This window comes from Cyprinus carpio, chromosome B13 (genome assembly GCF_018340385.1).
Source record: "Cyprinus carpio isolate SPL01 chromosome B13, ASM1834038v1, whole genome shotgun sequence".
Lineage (NCBI taxonomy): Eukaryota > Metazoa > Chordata > Actinopteri > Cypriniformes > Cyprinidae > Cyprinus > Cyprinus carpio.
In genome coordinates this window covers 13178814-13197606 of record NC_056609.1, presented here as the reverse complement: position 1 = coordinate 13197606, position 18793 = coordinate 13178814, and the positions used below count along the sequence as shown (strand labels likewise).

General features: G+C 39.3%; 2 protein-coding genes across 2 annotated transcripts; both read right to left on the bottom strand.

The window, feature by feature from the left end:
- Positions 1-10970: 10970 nt before the first annotated feature.
- Positions 10971-12997, bottom strand: LOC122139508 (ADP-ribosylation factor-like protein 3). Its single transcript, XM_042737678.1, has 4 exons — positions 12910-12997; positions 12197-12243; positions 11713-11898; positions 10971-11619 (listed from the first exon to the last, which is right to left on the bottom strand). Exons 1-4 carry the CDS (start codon positions 12995-12997, stop codon positions 11569-11571), a joined length of 372 nt encoding a protein of 123 aa, XP_042593612.1. The 3' UTR covers positions 10971-11568.
- A 3540-nt stretch (positions 12998-16537) lies between these two features.
- On the bottom strand, positions 16538-18779 carry npm3 (nucleophosmin/nucleoplasmin, 3). The gene is made up of 5 exons (XM_019098038.2): positions 18584-18779; positions 18260-18345; positions 17282-17401; positions 17083-17176; positions 16538-16965 (listed from the first exon to the last, which is right to left on the bottom strand). Exons 1-5 carry the CDS (start codon positions 18654-18656, stop codon positions 16856-16858), a joined length of 483 nt encoding a protein of 160 aa, XP_018953583.1. The 5' UTR covers positions 18657-18779; the 3' UTR covers positions 16538-16855.
- Positions 18780-18793: the final 14 nt, after the last annotated feature.

Below are 18793 nucleotides of genomic sequence, written 5' to 3'. Positions count from 1 at the left end.
AGGATCCAAAAATGCCTAGAAAGAACAATAAAAGTAATTCAGACTTTAGCTTTGCATAAGGAACAGATTGAAATTTAAGTCATTATTGTCTGATAATCTTTCCCTTTGTAGCAGCTCTCAAATCTCATTCATACACCACTGTTCAAAATATTTTTAGAATTTAAAATAGTGCTTTGTATTTTAAAATATTTTATTTAAAATGTAATTTATTCATGTGATAGCAAAGCTGAATTTTTTCACATCATTACTCCAGTCTTCAGTGTCACATAATCCTTCAAAAATCATTTTAATATGCTCATTTGGTGCTCAAGAAACATTTCTTATTATTATTAATGCTGAAAACAGTGACAATGTATGGAAACTGATACATTTTTTTCTGTAAATAGAAAGTTTTTCCTGAATGTACATTTACTTTTGATAAATTTAATGTATTTTTGCTAAATAAAAGTATTAATAACTTTAATATATATATATATATACCCTAAATGTTTGAAAGTTAGTGTATTCAAACTTATGTCATATTTGGCTTCAACACATGCAAACCATTTTCCACTAAAGAAATCAAATCTACTATAATAACCATGTCAGTTTGCCCTTTTTTTTCTAAATGTGAATTAGATTTCTGAGTGAACAACTTAAATTTCATTCTGTTCCACATACAAAGCTATCATACAGCTTCAGAAGACATGGAATACAGTGCATGGGTCTGGTTTTATGGTGATTTTTATTGTCCTTTTTGGAGCTTGACTATGATGGCCCAGTAGTCCACAACAAAATGAAATATGCACAACAATGTAATACTTGGCCTAAATAAGGCAGGCTACACAAATAAAACTTTCCTTTTACCCCTTTAAAAAGCTTGTTTGAATGAGTGAAGACACAATAAATGCCACAGGTATCAAGGTTGAATGCCAAACCAAGGTGTGTTAAATGAATAGACACCGAAAAATTTATACAATTTATACAAAAAATTAATGAGCATTCATTCGAACTTTCTTTTAAAGTCCAATGTTATGTGTGTGTGTGTGCATGTGTGTTTGTTTTGAGTTCAGCCTCACTGGTGAAGTATACTGAGTCCAAGAGCATGTAGAGGAACACCGCTGTCTTGTGACGAAATCCAAGATAAATAGTCCAACAAAGTTCGGCTATTCCACAAGGAGAATCCCAAAAGTCACAGAAAAAAAAGAAAAAAAAAAGAAAAGAAAAAACAGCAGAGTGTATGAGACGATTGATCGTTGATTATATTCCAAAATGAGCACCCTGAGCGTTGTTGCTAAACGCCGATAAACAAAACGCTTTTTTTATTGGAAGTGTAAAATCTGCTGATTCTCTAATGAGAAAAACAGGGTCCAGCATACAGTGTATTTTATTGGCCCTGTTTTACTTTTTATTTCAGCTGGGCCCTCCCACTTGGGCGCTAGCTTGTCAGAGAATTTGTTAGAGGCACTGGAAAGAGGATGGGTTTTTGACCAAACTCAGTTACCCATTTTTTCTATGGTAATAATAATACCTAGCTTGTTTGGCTTGGCTCATCCTCATCCTGTTTTTCACCTCCACCAGGATGTTCTGTTGTTCCACCAGGGAATACGCAGCCTGATCAGGTGAAGGTGGTCGGTGGATTAGGCGTTCCAGTGGTCCCAGCACTTGCCTACCCAGCATGAGCTCCGCAGGTGTCTTCCCCACTCTTTCCGTCTGGGTGGTCTTAATGGCATAGCGGAATTCTGGTAGCCACTGGTCCTAGGTTTGATGTGGTTGTCCAACGTAGGCAGCAATCATTGTTTTTACAGTCCGATTGATTCTTTCAGTTAAGTTTGCTTGTGGGACCCCTGTCGGAGTTAGTCTCTGAACACAACCCAATGTCTTGCACAGATCACCCAAAATGCTGGAGGTGAACTGGGGACCCCTGTCGGACACCAGTTACTTAGGGACTCCCCAACGAGTAAAAATCTCCTCGCAGAGGATTTTCACTATTTTCTTGGCATCCCTAAGTGGAAACATCTCCATAATCAACAATGACAAGGAGGTAGGTGTTCTGTTTTTTTGCTGGTGAGGAATAGACCCATTAGATCCATCCCTAGGGTGTGTTCAGGCTCTGTTGTCAAGTGATGAGAAGAAATTGAGAGGCAAGTGGCAGCATTAGTAAAAGGTGACTCGTATACCCGGGTTAACACATCTGGACCCATGTTGAGGCAGCACTACCTGTGATGGACTTGAAAGTTGAGTTGTTGCAGTCGGAGAGTGAGGCATGAAGAGGTTTTGGGGCAGTTGAAGGCCCAGGCGCGTGCAGCATGATCCGTAAAGACATCAAATGACCTCCCTTCCAGGTAATGACTCTCACTTTTCAACAGCCCGAACCACAGCTAGACATTCATTTTCAAATGTACTATAATTTCTTTCTGCACCTGTTAAGGTCTGTGAAGCATATGCCACCACCTTTCCTCCTTCAGAAGAGTGTTGAGTGAGGATAGGACCCAGTCCTACATCGCTCGCATCTATGTGAAGGTTCTGTTGATGTCTGTTTGGATAAGTACTGGTGAGTTCCGTGATGCTTGTTTAAGCATCCATGCTATCTTGACACTCTGGAGTCCACTCCCACTTAACTCCTTTCTTTTTAAGGTGGTTTAGTGGAGCAGCAATGTCAGTAAAGTGGGGTATGAACTTATGATACCACCCTGCCAAGCCCAGAAATCTTTGCAGAGCTTTAAGTTCCTGCAGTGGGGGGAACTCTGCAACAGCCCTGGTCTTCTCTCAGTCAATCTCTACACCCCCTTCGGAGACTATATGGTCGAGGAACTTGAGCTGTTCTTTGAAGAAGTGGCATTTCTTCATATTCAGGGTCAAGTTGGCCTGGGTAAATTTATGGAAGACAGTGTTGAGAGGTTGAATGTGCTGCTATAATGTCTTTGAATAGATGATGATATCATCAATTTAGACGAAACTGATCTTCCCCCTCAAGTCAGCCAGAACTCTCTCCATCAAACGCTGGAAGGTGGCTGCAGAGTTTCTGAGTCCATATGACATAGAATTGAATTGAAATAGCCCCTTGGTGGTAATAAAAGTGGTCTTCTCTTTACTCGCCTCATGCATCTCCACTTGCCAGTATCCGAACCGCAGATCCAATGCACTGAACCAGGAGGCACCTTCCAGGGATTCTAGGATGTCATGAATCAAAGGCATTGGGTACAGTCTTGAGAGTGGGTCCCTTCAGGACTGTACTCAGAGTTCGGATGAGCTCAACGCTGGGGAGTGGCCTAATCTCCAGAAAGTTCTCACATTGCTTGATGAAGCACTTGAGCACTTCTGCAGTCTTACAGGAGTCCCCAAAAGAGGGGAACTCAAGGGAATGGGAGACCGAGCACAAAATGAGGATGAGCCAGCCATAACTGAGGAGGTAAGCACATTAGGTGGGTGAGTAGTAAGTAGTATTTTGAGCTTTATGAGTTGGAACTTTCTCTTTAACAAGCAGCATTGGGGTCTGTGGACAATGGACAGGAGAAATGTGTGAGGAAGCTGGTGATTAGGCCTGTAATCTGGAGAGTGTGGGAGTACTGGTAAATCTTTTTTTTTTTACTTTCCCATTTAGCATCTCTCCTTGCATTGTTTGTACCATTCGAATATTTAAAGTACAACTCCCTTCATCATCATCAGACTGTTCAGAATCAGAAATGTACAATGACCTAAGCATATATGTTTTTTTAAGCAGTAGGATTTGCCTAGTTACAAATGGGCCTGGTGTAAAATCCACGTCTGGTTGTTCAACATTCTCTTGGTCATTTACAGGTGTACATGGGTTATCTGTATTCACAGTGTTCACAACATTGACATCAGTAACTGGATCAGTATTAGGTACATCCATCCTGATAATTACACAAATCCAAACAAACACAAAAAAAAGAGATCCCCGTACGGGCCACCAACATGTAACACTCGGCCTAAATACACCAATATATAACACTCAGCCTTTCCTTTTACCTCTTTAAAAATCTTGTTTGAATGAGTGAATACCATAGACTGTATAAAAACATGGACATAGTGTCTGTGATGTCACCCGTAGGTTTCTGAAGAGTGTTTTTGAAGCTCATCTTGGCAGCGCGTCACTCCCAGATTATTGAAAATGGGCAAAGAGGCGGGAGCTGGTTGCTGAAACCACACCCACCTAACTCGACGGTGTTGACAGCAGCGGCAATCCACCTGTCAGTCAAGTGGCCACGCCCTTAATTATGTACAAATTCACCTCTCTCACAGTTGTCATGAATGGCAAAATTAGCTCAATAAACCAGGCTGAAAAACATATTTTTTTGTGCTGTAAAGTTGGGCATTTTGACATGGGGAGTCTATGGGACTGACTCCCATTTGGAGCCAGCCTCTAGCGGCCGGTTGATGAATTGCAGTTTTAGTCACTTCCATGTTGGTTTCAGAGAGAGAACGGCCCTGCTTTCCATTCGGAAGGGCTCATTCCTATGCCCTAATCCCTTCAAAGGGTTTACCCTCTGGAGTGAGAGCTTGAAGGGTTGAGGGTGTAGGGGACCAAACAACTGTTTCTTGAAGTGCCCTTCTGTGTCATCATGCAAAGAATCTGGCAAAGAATCATGGGAGCCCGAAGTGTCCATCAGTTGTACCCTCTGAAGTGGCCAGTTTTGAGCACTTCGGTTTGGAATGACCATTCAGTATTGCAGCCATGATTGTTTCCACTCTGAAGTGCCCTTCGGAGGGCGATATATCCCATTTGGAATGCACCGCCGAAGGTTGCCACTTGGTGAATACACAATAAACGCCACAGGTATCAAGATTGAATGCCAACCCAAAGTGTATTAAATGAAAAGACACTGAAAAACGATATACAATATCTACAATAAATGAATGGGTGTGCATTTGTACTGTCCTTTAAAGTCCAATGTTGTGTGCGTGTGTACGCTTGTGTGTGTTTTCGGTTAGGCCTCACCGGTGAAGCATATGGTCCGGGAGCACGTAGAGGAACAACGCTGTCTTGTGACGAAATCCAAGATAAATAGTCCCACAAAGAATGACTATTCCACAAGGAGAATCCCAAGAGTCACAGCAAAAAACAGCAGAGTGTATGAGACGATCGATCTTTGATTATATTCCAAAATGAACTCATTGAGCGTTGCTACTAAATGCCGCCAAACCGGCTTCTTTTATCAGAAGTGTAAAATTTGTGGGACTATAAAATCAGGTGATTCAGATGACGTCACAGGATTCTCTGGCGCATCGTGACGGAACTCTCGCGAGAAGAAACAATGTCCACAACACTCAACGGGGTAAAAAAACAAACAAAAAAACAAAGGGACAACAACACAGCTGTGATGTATCAACAATCAAATTAGCATTTTATTAACAGCTTTATAAATATCTCCCTCTTGTGTGACCGTGCTACAACAAGGCATAGGACTGATTTTGTTGTGTCGTGCTAATTTCGCTATGTTTTGGCTTGTTTCAATTGTGTTGTGTGCTAAATTCGTTGTGCATTTTTTTGTTGTGTTGTGCTAATTTCGTTGTGTTTTGCCTTGTTTTCATTACGTTGCGTTAACTTTGTTGTGTTGTGGCTTGTTTCCATTGCTTTGTGCTAATTTTGTTGTGTTGTGGCTTGTTTCCATTGCATTGTGCTAACTTTGTTGTGTTGTGACTTGTTTCTATTCCGTTGTGCTAATTTTGTTGTGTTGCAGCTTGTTTCCACTGTGTTGTGCTTATTTTGTTGTGTTGTGGTTTGTTTCTATTGTATGCTAATTCTGTTTTGTTGTGCACTACTGGGCCACTTTACTGACAGCTCCTGGTCACAATGCTGTCTTTGAATGGATGGGAGCAAACCAAAATTGACATTTTATGCTCCACAAATGAAACACCATACAGGTTTAGATTGACATGAGGGTGAGTAAATGACAGAATCTTCATTTCATTACATGTTAGGCTCACACTGTTCCTTTAAGTAACTGACATTCCTATCTTTGTGTTTTGTTAATACCAAGGATTTAAAAATCCTAGTTAAATATAATACTAAACTAGGCGTATAGCAGTGTGACTTACAGGAAACACTGTGTGTCTGTTTGGAGGCTGAATTCCCAGGCTCCAGTGTTAATAATTTGGAGATAACTCGGGTAACAAAGAGGGCAGCCAGAGCAGCAGATTTCCCCCTTGTCTCCAGTTACTCATTACAGGAATATGAAACCAGAGGATCGTTGTAGCATTTGCTGGCCTGACGAGCCCTGTGCTGTGTGTGGATGTCTTTGATTAGGCTTTGGAATTAGAAGTGTGATGTGTCATAGAGAGGACATGGATAAATGCGCAGGGCTTTGGGCCTGCTAATGCAAGCGGCAGCTGCACAACAGCTGACAGGCTCCTGGCGGAGCAACGCAGTAAAACACACCTTCAGCGAGGCCCCTACACTGAGGCATGTGCGCACAGACACACGGTTGCCATGGTAACACACAGCTGTCAAGTGCATCAGACCACACCCCAGTGAACAGGCAAATACACAGCAGTGAGGTGATCTTCTGATGAGTTGACACTCACAGCGCACACTATATCTGCGTTTCTCGCTCTCTCTTACACACACAGATACGAGCAAACTCGCCCTTGAGCTCCATATGGAAAAATGATGACACAGGGGAAGTATTAAGCCAGGCCTATTCAATTACAAAATCAGTTGGGCCAGATTTTCAAACCAAGAAGGTTAGCTGGGCCAGTTATTTCAGCGGCGAAGCAACTCGACACATTTTAAAACCAACACAAACAAATGTATTGAATACATGTACGGTTTATTCATTGTTTCTCTTTTAACTTTGGTCAGTTTGCACATCAAAAGGTGCATAAAATACTATAAAAGAGCTAACTGAACAGAAACTGAGGTAGCCCCTAATTTTTCCACTTACAAAAGAAAAGAAAAAAACTGACCTAGGCACCTCTTGCCTAGGCCTACCTAGGCAACATATCTCACCTATCTGATCACAAAGTGCATAAAACAAAATAGTGCACAGTAGTAGATAAGCAATAACATTAAGTTCCTTTTGAAACAAAATAAACATCTTGCTCACATTTGACCCAGGAACATCTCAAAGTGCATAAAAAAGTGCACAGTATTCACAACTAGGCTATAACTAACACATGAATACAAGGTGGACTACTGCACATATTGCACATACTGAGGGAACATATTTTAAATCACCACATTTGTGATTAGGCATGCCTTTGTTACACATCCAACATTATTTTGATGTAGGCTACAGTTACCCAGCTAATTTAGTGGGAGAAGTGACATTTTTTGTTTTGAACGAGAGCAGTGACTTTAGGCTCGTAAGTTGTCAATGCAATCCGAAGGCATTGGTGGAGAGTACGGTCAGTCAGGGAGCAACGAGAGTTGCTTTTTATGGAGTTCATGTGTGAAAAGCTTGACTCACATGTGTAAGTTGAACCAAACATACTGAGCATGACGATCGCTACTTTCTTAATGTTAGGAAACTGATGTACATTGACATTAGTTCAAAACATTGTAGGGCCGTTAGTGCAAAGCTCCTGTGCCATGGTTACAGATGACCGCATGTCAACAAGTTAGAGTGTGAATTTCCCCTCATCAATGGAAGGAACCACTTGTTTTTTGCTCTGGCGGATAAGTCCCCTTCTATTGCAACAGTGAACGGGTCTCTGACAAAACGGCCACCTCTGTGGGCAGAACAAGTCCATCCAATCGACCAGCAAAGTTCATTTTCAACCTCGCAATAAAATCTGTCATCACATCTGTGATTTGTGCGGGGGATGAGATGCATTTGCGGAGTGTCGGAAAATGCAGCATTTGGCCTGTGATCAAATCAGTTGCGAAAAGGTCCAGTTTAACTGGGAATGCACGCATCTGTTCCACAAGGTCGATGACAGTTTTGTCTCTGCCTTGTAGTGGCAAATTGAGATCATCGTGACACTGTATGAATTCACGTAGGGATGTGCGTTTTTGGCGGGACCACGGGCTGGGCCATTTGGAGGTTGCTTCTGGGCCGCATGTGGCCCGTTTCAAACAGAAACAGTTAATCTGTATTAAGCCATTCAAACAGAAACAGTTAATGTGATCATGTTGTGTAAATGAAAGATGTCATCATCTCATTAGACGTAGTTATTCTGAGCATTGTGGCACAGCTCTCTCTTCCTGCTTTCCTTACTGTTACGGCTACCTATGTGTTGCAATGTTCATTTTGAAATCACAACTTTTACTGTAAACCTCATAGATTTCTACACATATGTGGTTATGAATCATCAAGCCAGGAGGATTACAAGAAAAGACAACACCAGCAAAAATGGAAACGGGAAATGTCATCAAAGGCAAAAGTTAGTAACTGCAAAAAAAATCTGTAAGGTCATTGGATGCTTTCCGTAGGATTCATTATTCCTAAATATTCAGCACGGAACGGAGTACTGGACATTTTTCAGAGACAAAACAGCAAGAAATGACAAATGTTTTCTTTCCATTTGCAATGTATATCTAAATAAAATGGCTTCTTGAAAGACTAAAAAAAAAAAAAATAGAATAAACACGGGAATATTCCATAAGAGTTGTCAGTTTAGATTTCATGAAAAAAAAAAAAATGCTCAAAAATTAATTTCTGTTCATTCATGATTCTATACTTGCAAACCTTTCTTTCGTCTGTGGGAATGCAAAAGTTTTTTTTTTATCACATTTGTTTATATAATTTGTACAACACAGATTATTAAAAGAAGCTGCTTCACATTAATAAACAGGAAAACAACAGTGTAAATCTAAAATTATCAATGCTCACAATTTAATTTAAGGCCCAATTCTTACTATTAACAAACCATTAACTATTACTTGTGCCTCATTAAACTCAGTTGACCTCATTAAACTTAGTTAATAGTGAGAGATGATGCCTATACTAAAGTGTTATGATCAATTATGAAACAAATTCATTTTTTGTAATGCAGCACTTCAGAATGCAATAATGTCATTATTCAACTCAATTTAGTGCAATAACTGTCAATGTTACAAAGTTAATCAGTTATTAAAAATTTGTTCAATTCATCTGTAAGCAGCTCTTCAGAAGGCAATAAGGTCATAATTCAGCTCAATTCACTTCAGTGTTGATTCAGTTCAGTTCAACAACATTGTCAGCATTGCAAAGTTAGTGTCATTGTCTAGATCAATTCAGGTCAAATTTTGTTGTCATCTGATGGTGTCAGTACAGTTAGATCGATAATACTTATCTTAATATTACAATTAATTTTGTTAAAGTCAGTAGGGTCCAATGTTGTTTTGGACCATTGTATTTCACTACATAAACAACATCTGTTTTAACAAAACAGTTGAAACATGAGAAAGAAAGGTATAAAGGTTGGAAGATGACAGAATTTTCTTTTCTTCAGTATAACAAAATTTTAAACAGGTTTGTAACTCAATATTAACCTCAATGTTTTAAGCTAGAAAGTGGAATCAGAAGTCTGTGGGTTGGCCTCACCTGCAGCTGGCGCACCTCATCACCATGTCCTTCACAGGCCAGTTGGCCTCTGTGGAGAATTCCAGTTCAGTGTCATTCAGGGGACAAACTAAAAAATCAGCCAATGTCTGTTGCTCACTGATTTGTGAAAGAAGGTGCTGACAGTCCCGGTGCATTGAAGCCCACTCTGTGTCTCTTTGTTTTAAGAGTGCAGTGTTTGCTGAGTGCTTGGACTGGAGACTGGGCCAAGCAAGGAGTTGAGTGAATATATACTCTGAGGAATGAGTTCTTTTGTGAACCCCAACCATCTCTGAGTGCTTTGTCTGTCAATCAGGCACTGGATTTCCAAGTAAGCATTTCAGTTACCAAGAATAAGGGATCAATATCTATGAGTTATTCTAGAGAAAAGCAGGCAGTGCCTTTAACATTTATGAAACAGCAGGTCTCCACACACTTACCAGTTCTGACATGAACATAAAGCAGCTGGAGCAGTTGCCATGGCTACGTAGGGTTTGATGGAGGTGTGACATTAGCCCTGCCTTCTGAGGGGGAGGAGAACCTCAGTGAACACAAGGTCAGGGTCATACCACCTGCCCACATCTGCCTCTCTCAACACAGAATGATCAATATAAAAATAGATAGATATAATGACAGCTATACAGACAGACAGATAGATGTCAGCTGAGTTTGGAGAACAGAATTCACAAAAAAAAAAATGTAGCTTTTCCTGTGTAAAAACTAGCCCTGTCTCCCTGTGGTTTTAAGTTGTAGTTTTAGCTAGCCACTTTCCTGTCACCATAACTGGAAATTACAGCCAAGAAATGAAATGACTGGAAAATTTTCTGCGTTCCTGAATCCTGCATTGTGCCGACTTAATTTGACGTTGACAGTGTTTCAGATGTAAATTAAATAACGCACAGTGGATATTGCTCACATCTGGTAAATGCAGGTGTCTTTACATTGAGATTTTATGATCATTTAATCTAGTTTAAATTTGCAATGATTTTAGGCGGACTGATTTAAGTGTGCTGTAACATGATGGGGCCTGAGCTGTAGTTCTGCCTTAAAGAGTTAATTCATTCAAATATTACTCACCCTCATGTCGTTCCAAACCCACAAGGTCTTTGTTCATCTTTGGAACACAAATTAAATATTTTTGATGAAATCCGAGAGCTTTCTGACCCTGCATAGACAGCAATGCAACTGACACGTTCAAGGTTCAGAAAGGTAGTAAAGACATTCATAAAAGTCCATGTGACATCAGTGATTCAGCCGTAATTTTATGAAGCAACAAGAATACTTTGTGCTCAAAGAACACTAAAATAATGACTTTATTCAGCCATTTTTTCTCTTCTGTGTCAAATTTCGATGCACATTCACGACAGTACTGTACCACGATGCATGGTAGCTGCGTTGCTGTCTATGCAGAGTCAGAAAGCTCTCAGATTTCATCAAAAATATCTTAATTTGTTAACCAAAGATTAAAAAAGCTAATAATTAACGACAGATTAAAGAGGGTGAGTAATAATGAGAGAATTTTTATTTTTGGGTGAACAATCCCTGTAAGTGTGTTGAATGAGAATGTACAGCCTCTGCTGTCACACACCTGAAAGTAATTATTTTAGTCAATGTGCATATTAATCTCTGCCGGTAAAGCCCTAAACACACTGCATGATTTTCGTCTGTGCCAGATGAAAGATTGACATTGTGAAACAATCGTGGCGATTTCTGTTATCGTGGCTTATGTTATCTCTTACTCTTTCACCGCTTCCATAAAAAATACAACTGTTAAAGTGTGATTTATCATGCTCTTTTTGTTTACCACTAGCGCATGCTGATGACGTTTATTCTTCTGTAGTACGAGTCAATAGGTGTCATCACCGTATAGTCTACACACGTCGTAGCCAAGTTCATTAGATCCATGTCGCACAGTGTGACATGCAGTGGTCTTATAGGATTGTTAAAATCGTGCAGTGTGTTTTGGGCTTAAGACTTGAAATTACTCATTTGACTTTCTCCATTAAATCTGCCCCTTCATACAGACATACAAAAAAGATTTATGGATATAATTAGAGCTTAAGTGTTGAAAATAAGAAAATGCAAATGAGAAATATTAGACTCACTGCTTCTTCTTTGCTGTAACGTTCTTGCAGACCCAGTTCATGCCATCCTGAAAGAAGGAAGCAATTTATGTGAAAACCAATCTCTGATGGGAAGGTCCAAAATAAATGCATGGGTAAATAAAAGAAGGCCGATGACTCACCTGAACCCCCTCTCCTGTAAGTGCAGAGCAGGACTGAATTTGCCACATGCGGTCCCGAATGGTGCGCAGGTTCAGTCCCTCTGCGATCTCAGAGGCCGGAGCAGCAGTCAGCAGGTCTTGCTTATTGGCAAAGATCAAAACAGGTACGCCACTAAGTTTCTCCTCATCCAGCAGCTCGGCCAGCTCCTGCACATCACATGAACCATTCAAAATAGCTCATTCAAATACTTTTAGCATGCATTTGCTTGAACAAATGCATGTCAAGATCAAGTATATGCTTACACATTTTTTTTGGAGCAATCTAGTAGTGTTTCACTCCAAATCAGTTTGAAATATCAATGCTGCGGTGAACTGTACTAAGCTGGAAAATGTAGCAAAACCTGAGAACATGTGAAGCCACATATTCTGAGAAATATCCTGCAGAGGCCTTGGATGCACACACACAAACACGACCAGCAATAATAAACAGATTTGCTATATATACCTGCCCCGTTTCCTCAAATCGCTTCCTTTCTGCACTATGACATAAATCTGAAAAACAAAAACATAATGCCAAAGAGCAAACGATATAGGATATATTACATACACAAGAAATATAAATACACTACTGTTCAAATGCTTGGCGTCAGTATTTTTTGAATTGATACTTTGAAAAGATGAAAAGTGACAGTCAAAGACATTTATATGTTACAAAAGAGTTCCTTTTCAAAAACATGCTGTACAAGAAAGTATTAAAAAGACTAATAAGATAAGGTTAAATACAAAATGCCACACAAAAGGAGATGTTAGAATAACAGCCTCAGTAAACATTCACTGTCACTTTATACTTGAAATTTAAAAGTGTTTAACTTAAATGGTAGCAACATTTGGTCGCTTTAACACTGGTGCCTACAGTATCATTATTGTTAACCAATACTTTTGTAATATTAAATATGAATTTTACGTTTAATGTCAGAAGAAAAAGAGGCAGAAAGACTAGTTTTCGGAGTTGTGCTTAGTTTACTGTAATCAACATAATGTATAAATTGCTTGACTCTGTGAAATCATTCCTGCTTCGGGGAAATATGAGGTTTCACTCCTACAGAAAACCCACTACTGCTGCTAATGATCCACACTACACGCTCTCAGTGCCGATAAATGACGCGCACTCTCTAGGGTGGCTAAATCTTAACACAGACATGACTAGAGGCAGATTACTTCTCACCATCTTTCTCCAGGTGTCTTCCGAGACGCCGACGAGGGTTACTAGGGGGAGCCAGGTGACGTCACCGTCCGTTGGCGTCATTTTAAAGGAACAGAGCTTTTTTTTTTTTTTTTTTTGTGAACTGAACATTTCTCTGGTCAGGTTTCAGTCATAAAGTCAGGTCTGACTGCATTTATTACAGCCAACTTAACATTTTCACCGTTAATGCCCGAGAAAAACTCAACTACCCAACACTATATGGGGCAAGTTGTCACAATAGAACCTACCATTAGAGAGTCAATATACAAATAATAGAATTATGAAATACAAACTTATTCAGAAAACAGCAGAGATGTAAAAGGTAAAGTACAAAAATAATAAATAGATGTGTTCGATGATTATATAGTCAAACCAAAATTTATTCAGACATCTTCAACATTTCTCACATTATCAGTTTATTAGCTATACAGGTCCTTCTCAAAGAATTAGCATATTGTGAAAAAGTTAATTATTTTCCATAATGTAATGATAAAATTAAACTTTCATATATTTTAGATTCATTGCACACCAACTGAAATATTTCAGGTCTTTTATTGTTTTAATACTGATGATTTTGGCATACAGCTCATGAAAACCCAAAATTCCTATCTCAAAAAATTAGCATATTTCATCCGACCAATAAAAGAAAAGTGTTTTTAATACAAAAAAAAGTCAACCTTCAAATAATTATGTTCAGTTATGCACTCAATACTTGGTCGGGAATCCTTTTGCAGAAATGACTGCTTCAATGCGGCGTGGCATGGAGGCAATCAGCCTGTGGCACTGCTGAGGTGTTATGGAGGCCCAGGATGCTTCGATAGCGGCCTTAAGCTCATCCAGAGTGTTGGGTCTTGCGTCTCTCAACTTTCTCTTCACAATATCCCACAGATTCTCTATGGGGTTCAGGTCAGGAGAGTTGGCAGGCCAATTGAGCACAGTAATACCATGGTCAGTAAACCATTTACCAGTGGTTTTGGCACTGTGAGCAGGTGCCAGGTCGTGCTGAAAAACGAAATCTTCATCTCCATAAAGCTTTTCAGCAGATGGAAGCATGAAGTGCTCCAAAATCTCCTGATAGCTAGCTGCATCGACCCTGCCCTTGATAAAAAACAAGTGGACCAACACCAGCAGCTGACATGGCACCCCAGACCATCACTGACTGTGGGTACTTGACACTGGACTTCAGGCATTTTGGCATTTCCTTCTCCCCAGTCTTCCTCCAGACTCTGGCACCTTGATTTCAGAATGACATGCAAAAATTTGCTTTCATCCGAAAAAAAAACGTACTTTGGACCACTGAGCAACAGTCCAGTGCTGCTTCTCTGTAGCCCAGGTCAGGCGCTTCTGCCGCTGTTTCTGGTTCAAAAGCACACGCCTGTGCACGGTGGCTCTGGATGTTTCTACTCCAGACTCAGTCCACTGCTTCCGCAGGTCCCCCAAGGTCTGGAATCGGTCCTTCTCCACAATCTTCCTCAGGGTCCGGTCACCTCTTCTCGTTGTGCAGCGTTTTTTGCCACACTTTTTCCTTCCCACAGACTTCCCACTGAGGTGCCTTGATACAGCACTCTGGGAACAGCCTATTCGTTCAGAAATTTCTTTCTGTGTCTTACCCTCTCGCTTGAGGGTGTCAATGATGGCCTTCTGGACAGCAGTCAGGTCGGCAGTCTTACCCATGATTGCGGTTTTGAGTAATGAACCAGGCTGGGAGTTTTTAAAAGCCTCAGGAATCTTTTGCAGGTGTTTAGAGTTAATAAGTTGATTCAGATGATTAGGTTAATAGCTCGTTTAGAGAACCTTTTCATGATATGCTAATTTTTTGAGATAGGAATTTGGGGTTTTCATGAGCTGTATGCCAAAATCATCAGTATTAAAACAATAAAAGACCTGAAATATTTCAGTTGGTGTGCAATGAATCTAAAATATATGAAAGTTTAATTTTTATCATTACATTATGGAAAATAATGAACTCATTCACAATATGCTAATTTTTTGAGAAGGACCTGTAGTTTAGAAAAAGGTAATAAAATATGATAAGAACTTTGTTGAGTTAAACTTTGTTAGAAAAAAAATCATCTTGATAACGTCAGATGCTTTTGATACAAAGGTATGTAATGAATTAGTTAGAATAGCTGTCAGCTGTACACACTTACAGATAATACCAATTTACAATTGACCACTTTCAACCAATTACCAAGCAATACTTAATTTCGTTCAGTCTGTGTAAAAAGGTCGCATAAGCAAATACAGAAAAAAACACTTAAGCAAAACATGGTCAGGTCAACGTGTCTGAATAATTTTTGGTCCCAAATATTTCTAAATTTTACTGGTAGCCCACTGTATGAAGAATTTTTGGGTATAATATGTCACGGTTTACTTTATTTTGCTATCCTTGCTTACATAAATGAACTAGAGTGTCTTGCACCCACTAGTAAAAAACAAAATAAAATAAAATAAAATAAAATAAAAATCAAAACTTATATCTGGTGTAAAAAAATGTTTTTTGTTTGACTGTAGAACACTCTTATCTTAATGTAGACCTTTACGGTTTTATTGTGATCACATTGCCCTTCTGATTATCAAATGTTTTATATAATTCTACTCAAATCATTGCGAATGTTAATACTGTATAATATCATAATAAAAAAACCCTCTTTCTCACTGTTTTTTCAGACAGTTGATGTAATCATACCAAACACAGCAATTATTATTACAGCTTTCATCATCAGTGCTACAAAACCAACTTTGACAAAACAGTTATAAAGTGAGCTTTTAAAAAGGCAACAATTGCACTGATTCTACTAAAACAACTCATTTTATTTACAGAATCTGTAAATAAATCTGTAAAAATACAAAAACGGCAGCCATGGCAAGTCCATCTAGACTGATCTCGACATAAAATGCACCATGCAAAAATTCACTCTATCAGTCCTTCAAAAAGGGACTAGGATATTCAAAACCCTGATTGCCAAAAAAAAAAAAAAAAAAAAACATTCAAACAACAATACAGTGTGAGAGGAATATCTGTAGAGAATAATGCTGGTGTTTTCCCGAAAGGCAGAAGAGTGACAGGCCGTCACTGTCAATATCATTTCACAGTATGTTTCAAGGACCGTACATCTGGAATCAACCCGGCGTGAAGTGCCTCACTTCAGGGCTCAGTGGGAACAGGACTGTGTGAGAATTCTCAGTCCCTGAATTGAGAGTGAATCAGACGTTTGGTCTTGGCAGTTACTTACATACACATAAGTAACAGTATTAACTACTAAAACATTTTCAACATGCATGTTAATGGAGCTGGTTATATGGAGGCTTTAACCTTTCTATTTAACATTTGCAACCATATCTGCAAGTACAAAATTCCATAAAATTCTACACCACTCTTCGTCACGTCTCATAGTAGAACAATAAGTAGGGTGACCAAACGTGCCATTTTCCCAGGACACGTCCTGGCCAGGATTTCTATATTGCCTAAAATATCCACATTTTGGCTTTGTTTGCACTGCGCAGACCAATTGTTGTATGACAAAGTACCGTGAGAGCTCTAGAGAGCAGACGGCTTCTTGTGCTTTTGAATCGCTCTCACGGTACTTTGATGTCATACACCGGTCGGTTTGCTCAGTGCTGCTTCAAGTCCAACACTAATATGTACACGTATCTGCATCGCTGTGACCGTTCTCTGTAGATCCCATCTTCTCATGCACCACGATTGGTCGATTACGTACAATGTCTGCATGTTATTGGTCAAACGATCATTACCTTCATTAAGTATGAAAACAGGAAACCAAAGCCAAAACCTGGATATTTTAGGCAATATAGAAATCCTGGTCAGGACGTGTCCTGGGAAAATGGCACGTTTGGTCACCCTAGCATTAAGTCTAATACTGTATAAAACATATAAAGGTCTGGTGTAAACATCTCTAATTAAGCTTTCTGCTTTTTCTTGGCTGGTTTGACTGAGGGCATTTCCTCCACACTGACATCATCATCGTCATCATCTTCATCTGATAATTCAGACTCTTCGTTTTCTGTGGCTGAAGAAGCATAATTTATTAGCATCATTCATTTTCAAAACAAAAGATAAAACAGTTTTAAATGCAATTTTGTGACAGAGCTACTGTGTGCTTGCGACAGAGTGATTTATTTCTCACCAACTAAATGTAACCCACTGACGGTCACGGGTCCAGTTCCAGATTTCAGGCGTAGTGTGACAGGAGCCATCAACTCAAACTCCCCAAGGCTTACCTGAGTAAAAACAGTGAAAAACTGTTTTAAAAACTTGCAATATGTTGGAACATTTACGTACAACAGTAGAATTTAAAAAAGTAACTCAGAAATATGTTGCATTACCATAGGCAGGCAGGAAATGTTGAGATTAGCTACCGGCACTGATATTTTCTTTCCTTGGTGATTCATAGCGGTCACTTCCACAACATTATTCTCCTCTTTGGCACCGTCACCCAGACAAATCTAATGGTTTGAGAGAAAGGTAAATAGTTATGCTTTTAAAAGCACATCATCGAGCAGCGACAGATCTTTTCTTCCATATTGTGACATCCATCGGATAAGAAATAATGTAGGACAGGGATTTGGTTCTATCCATCGGTTGTTCACTGGATTTTGAGATGTGGGCCTGCATTAAAAGTGGAGGCAGATGAATGTGACATCTACCGTAGTTCAGCAAATTGTCACATGCAAAATCCAGTCATTTGAATAGGAATCCATTTAATCTGGAATTTCACATGAGAGCAAAATATTTCCCCACGCAAATTTTGCAACAAATTCAAGCTGGTTACATGATTCACTGCTTTCACTGTTAGAAAGCTGTTTTGTTTTGAAAGTGACTTTGGTGTGAGCTGTGCTTCATTTCTCTAGTCTATGGACAATAGACGATTAATATTTTTGCCTGCAATATTTTTAGAATCTGCACAAATGATTGGAGAAGTCCTGCATATGTTACCAGAGAGAAGTCTGTAATTTCACCAGAAGATCACAGATAGAACACTTTGATTAAACATTAAAAAAAGGTCTAAACAAACAAACATACATACATGTATTGTTCAATTGTTGAAATATTCATATCTATAACATGCATTTAAAATAGATTTGATAGGGTGCATTTTAATTTCATACTGATTTAAAAGCATAAAAACAATTATTTAAACCTCGTAATAAACCCAAATTATTTGTTTGTCTGTAGAACACGCCAGTCACTATTCACTAGCACTGCATAGAAAGTGCAATGAAAGTAAACGCTGACCCATACAGAGCCATTCAGTTTCAGAACAACACAGGCGGACTGTTCTTGCAACAAAGTAGTCTACGAACCGTTCTAAGTTCGAGAAAATGTTCCACGTCGTCATCTTCATCTGCTTGAAATGTGTAAAATGGAACTTCGGAAGACAACTCACAACCTAAAGGAATCCAAAACCACAATATTAAATAGGTATATTTAATTTAAATGCATAAATGAATGGAATTACAGAAACTAAGACGTTTTAACTATATCTTGATGCACAGTGACCCAGGGTTCTTTTGATGAACGTTAAACACCATTGGCTACAATTAACGTTTATGAAAATACAGACAACTGCCGTTGTCCCACGTGTTAGCAAATGTACAAAGCGTGCAGCGCGTTACTGCTAATCTTACTGAACACATAGCTTTCCAACCGCGAGCGCGACTCCACTGCACTGTCTGATACTTCGTCCTCCATAAACGACATAATTATTCAAACGTTATTACAGTCGCTTCAATATAGGATATAACATCCACAGTGCAGGTCGCGTTTCCAAAACACACGTGACGAGTACGCGAAAACCGTCGCAAGAATCTAGACGTCATCAACATGGACACGGAAGC

Bases quoted from the DNA above. Each gene is read 5' to 3' on its own strand.
- LOC122139508 (XM_042737678.1), bottom strand. From the start codon at position 12,997: ATGACGCCAACGGACGGTGACGTCACCTGGCTCCCCCTAGTAACCCTC. The intron at 11,899-12,196 runs GTATATATAGCA...TGTGATGTGCAG, and splicing joins GATTTGAGGAAACGGGGCAG to GAGCTGGCCGAGCTGCTGGA. The intron at 11,620-11,712 runs GTGAGTCATCGG...TCCTTCTTTCAG, and splicing joins TTACAGGAGAGGGGGTTCAG to GATGGCATGAACTGGGTCTG.
- npm3 (XM_019098038.2), bottom strand. From the start codon at position 18,656: ATGTCGTTTATGGAGGACGAAGTATCAGACAGTGCAGTGGAGTCGCGC. The intron at 18,346-18,583 runs GTAAGATTAGCA...GGATTCCTTTAG, and splicing joins GTTGGAAAGCTATGTGTTCA to GTTGTGAGTTGTCTTCCGAA. The intron at 16,966-17,082 runs GTGAGAAATAAA...ATGCTTCTTCAG, and splicing joins CAGTGGGTTACATTTAGTTG to CCACAGAAAACGAAGAGTCT.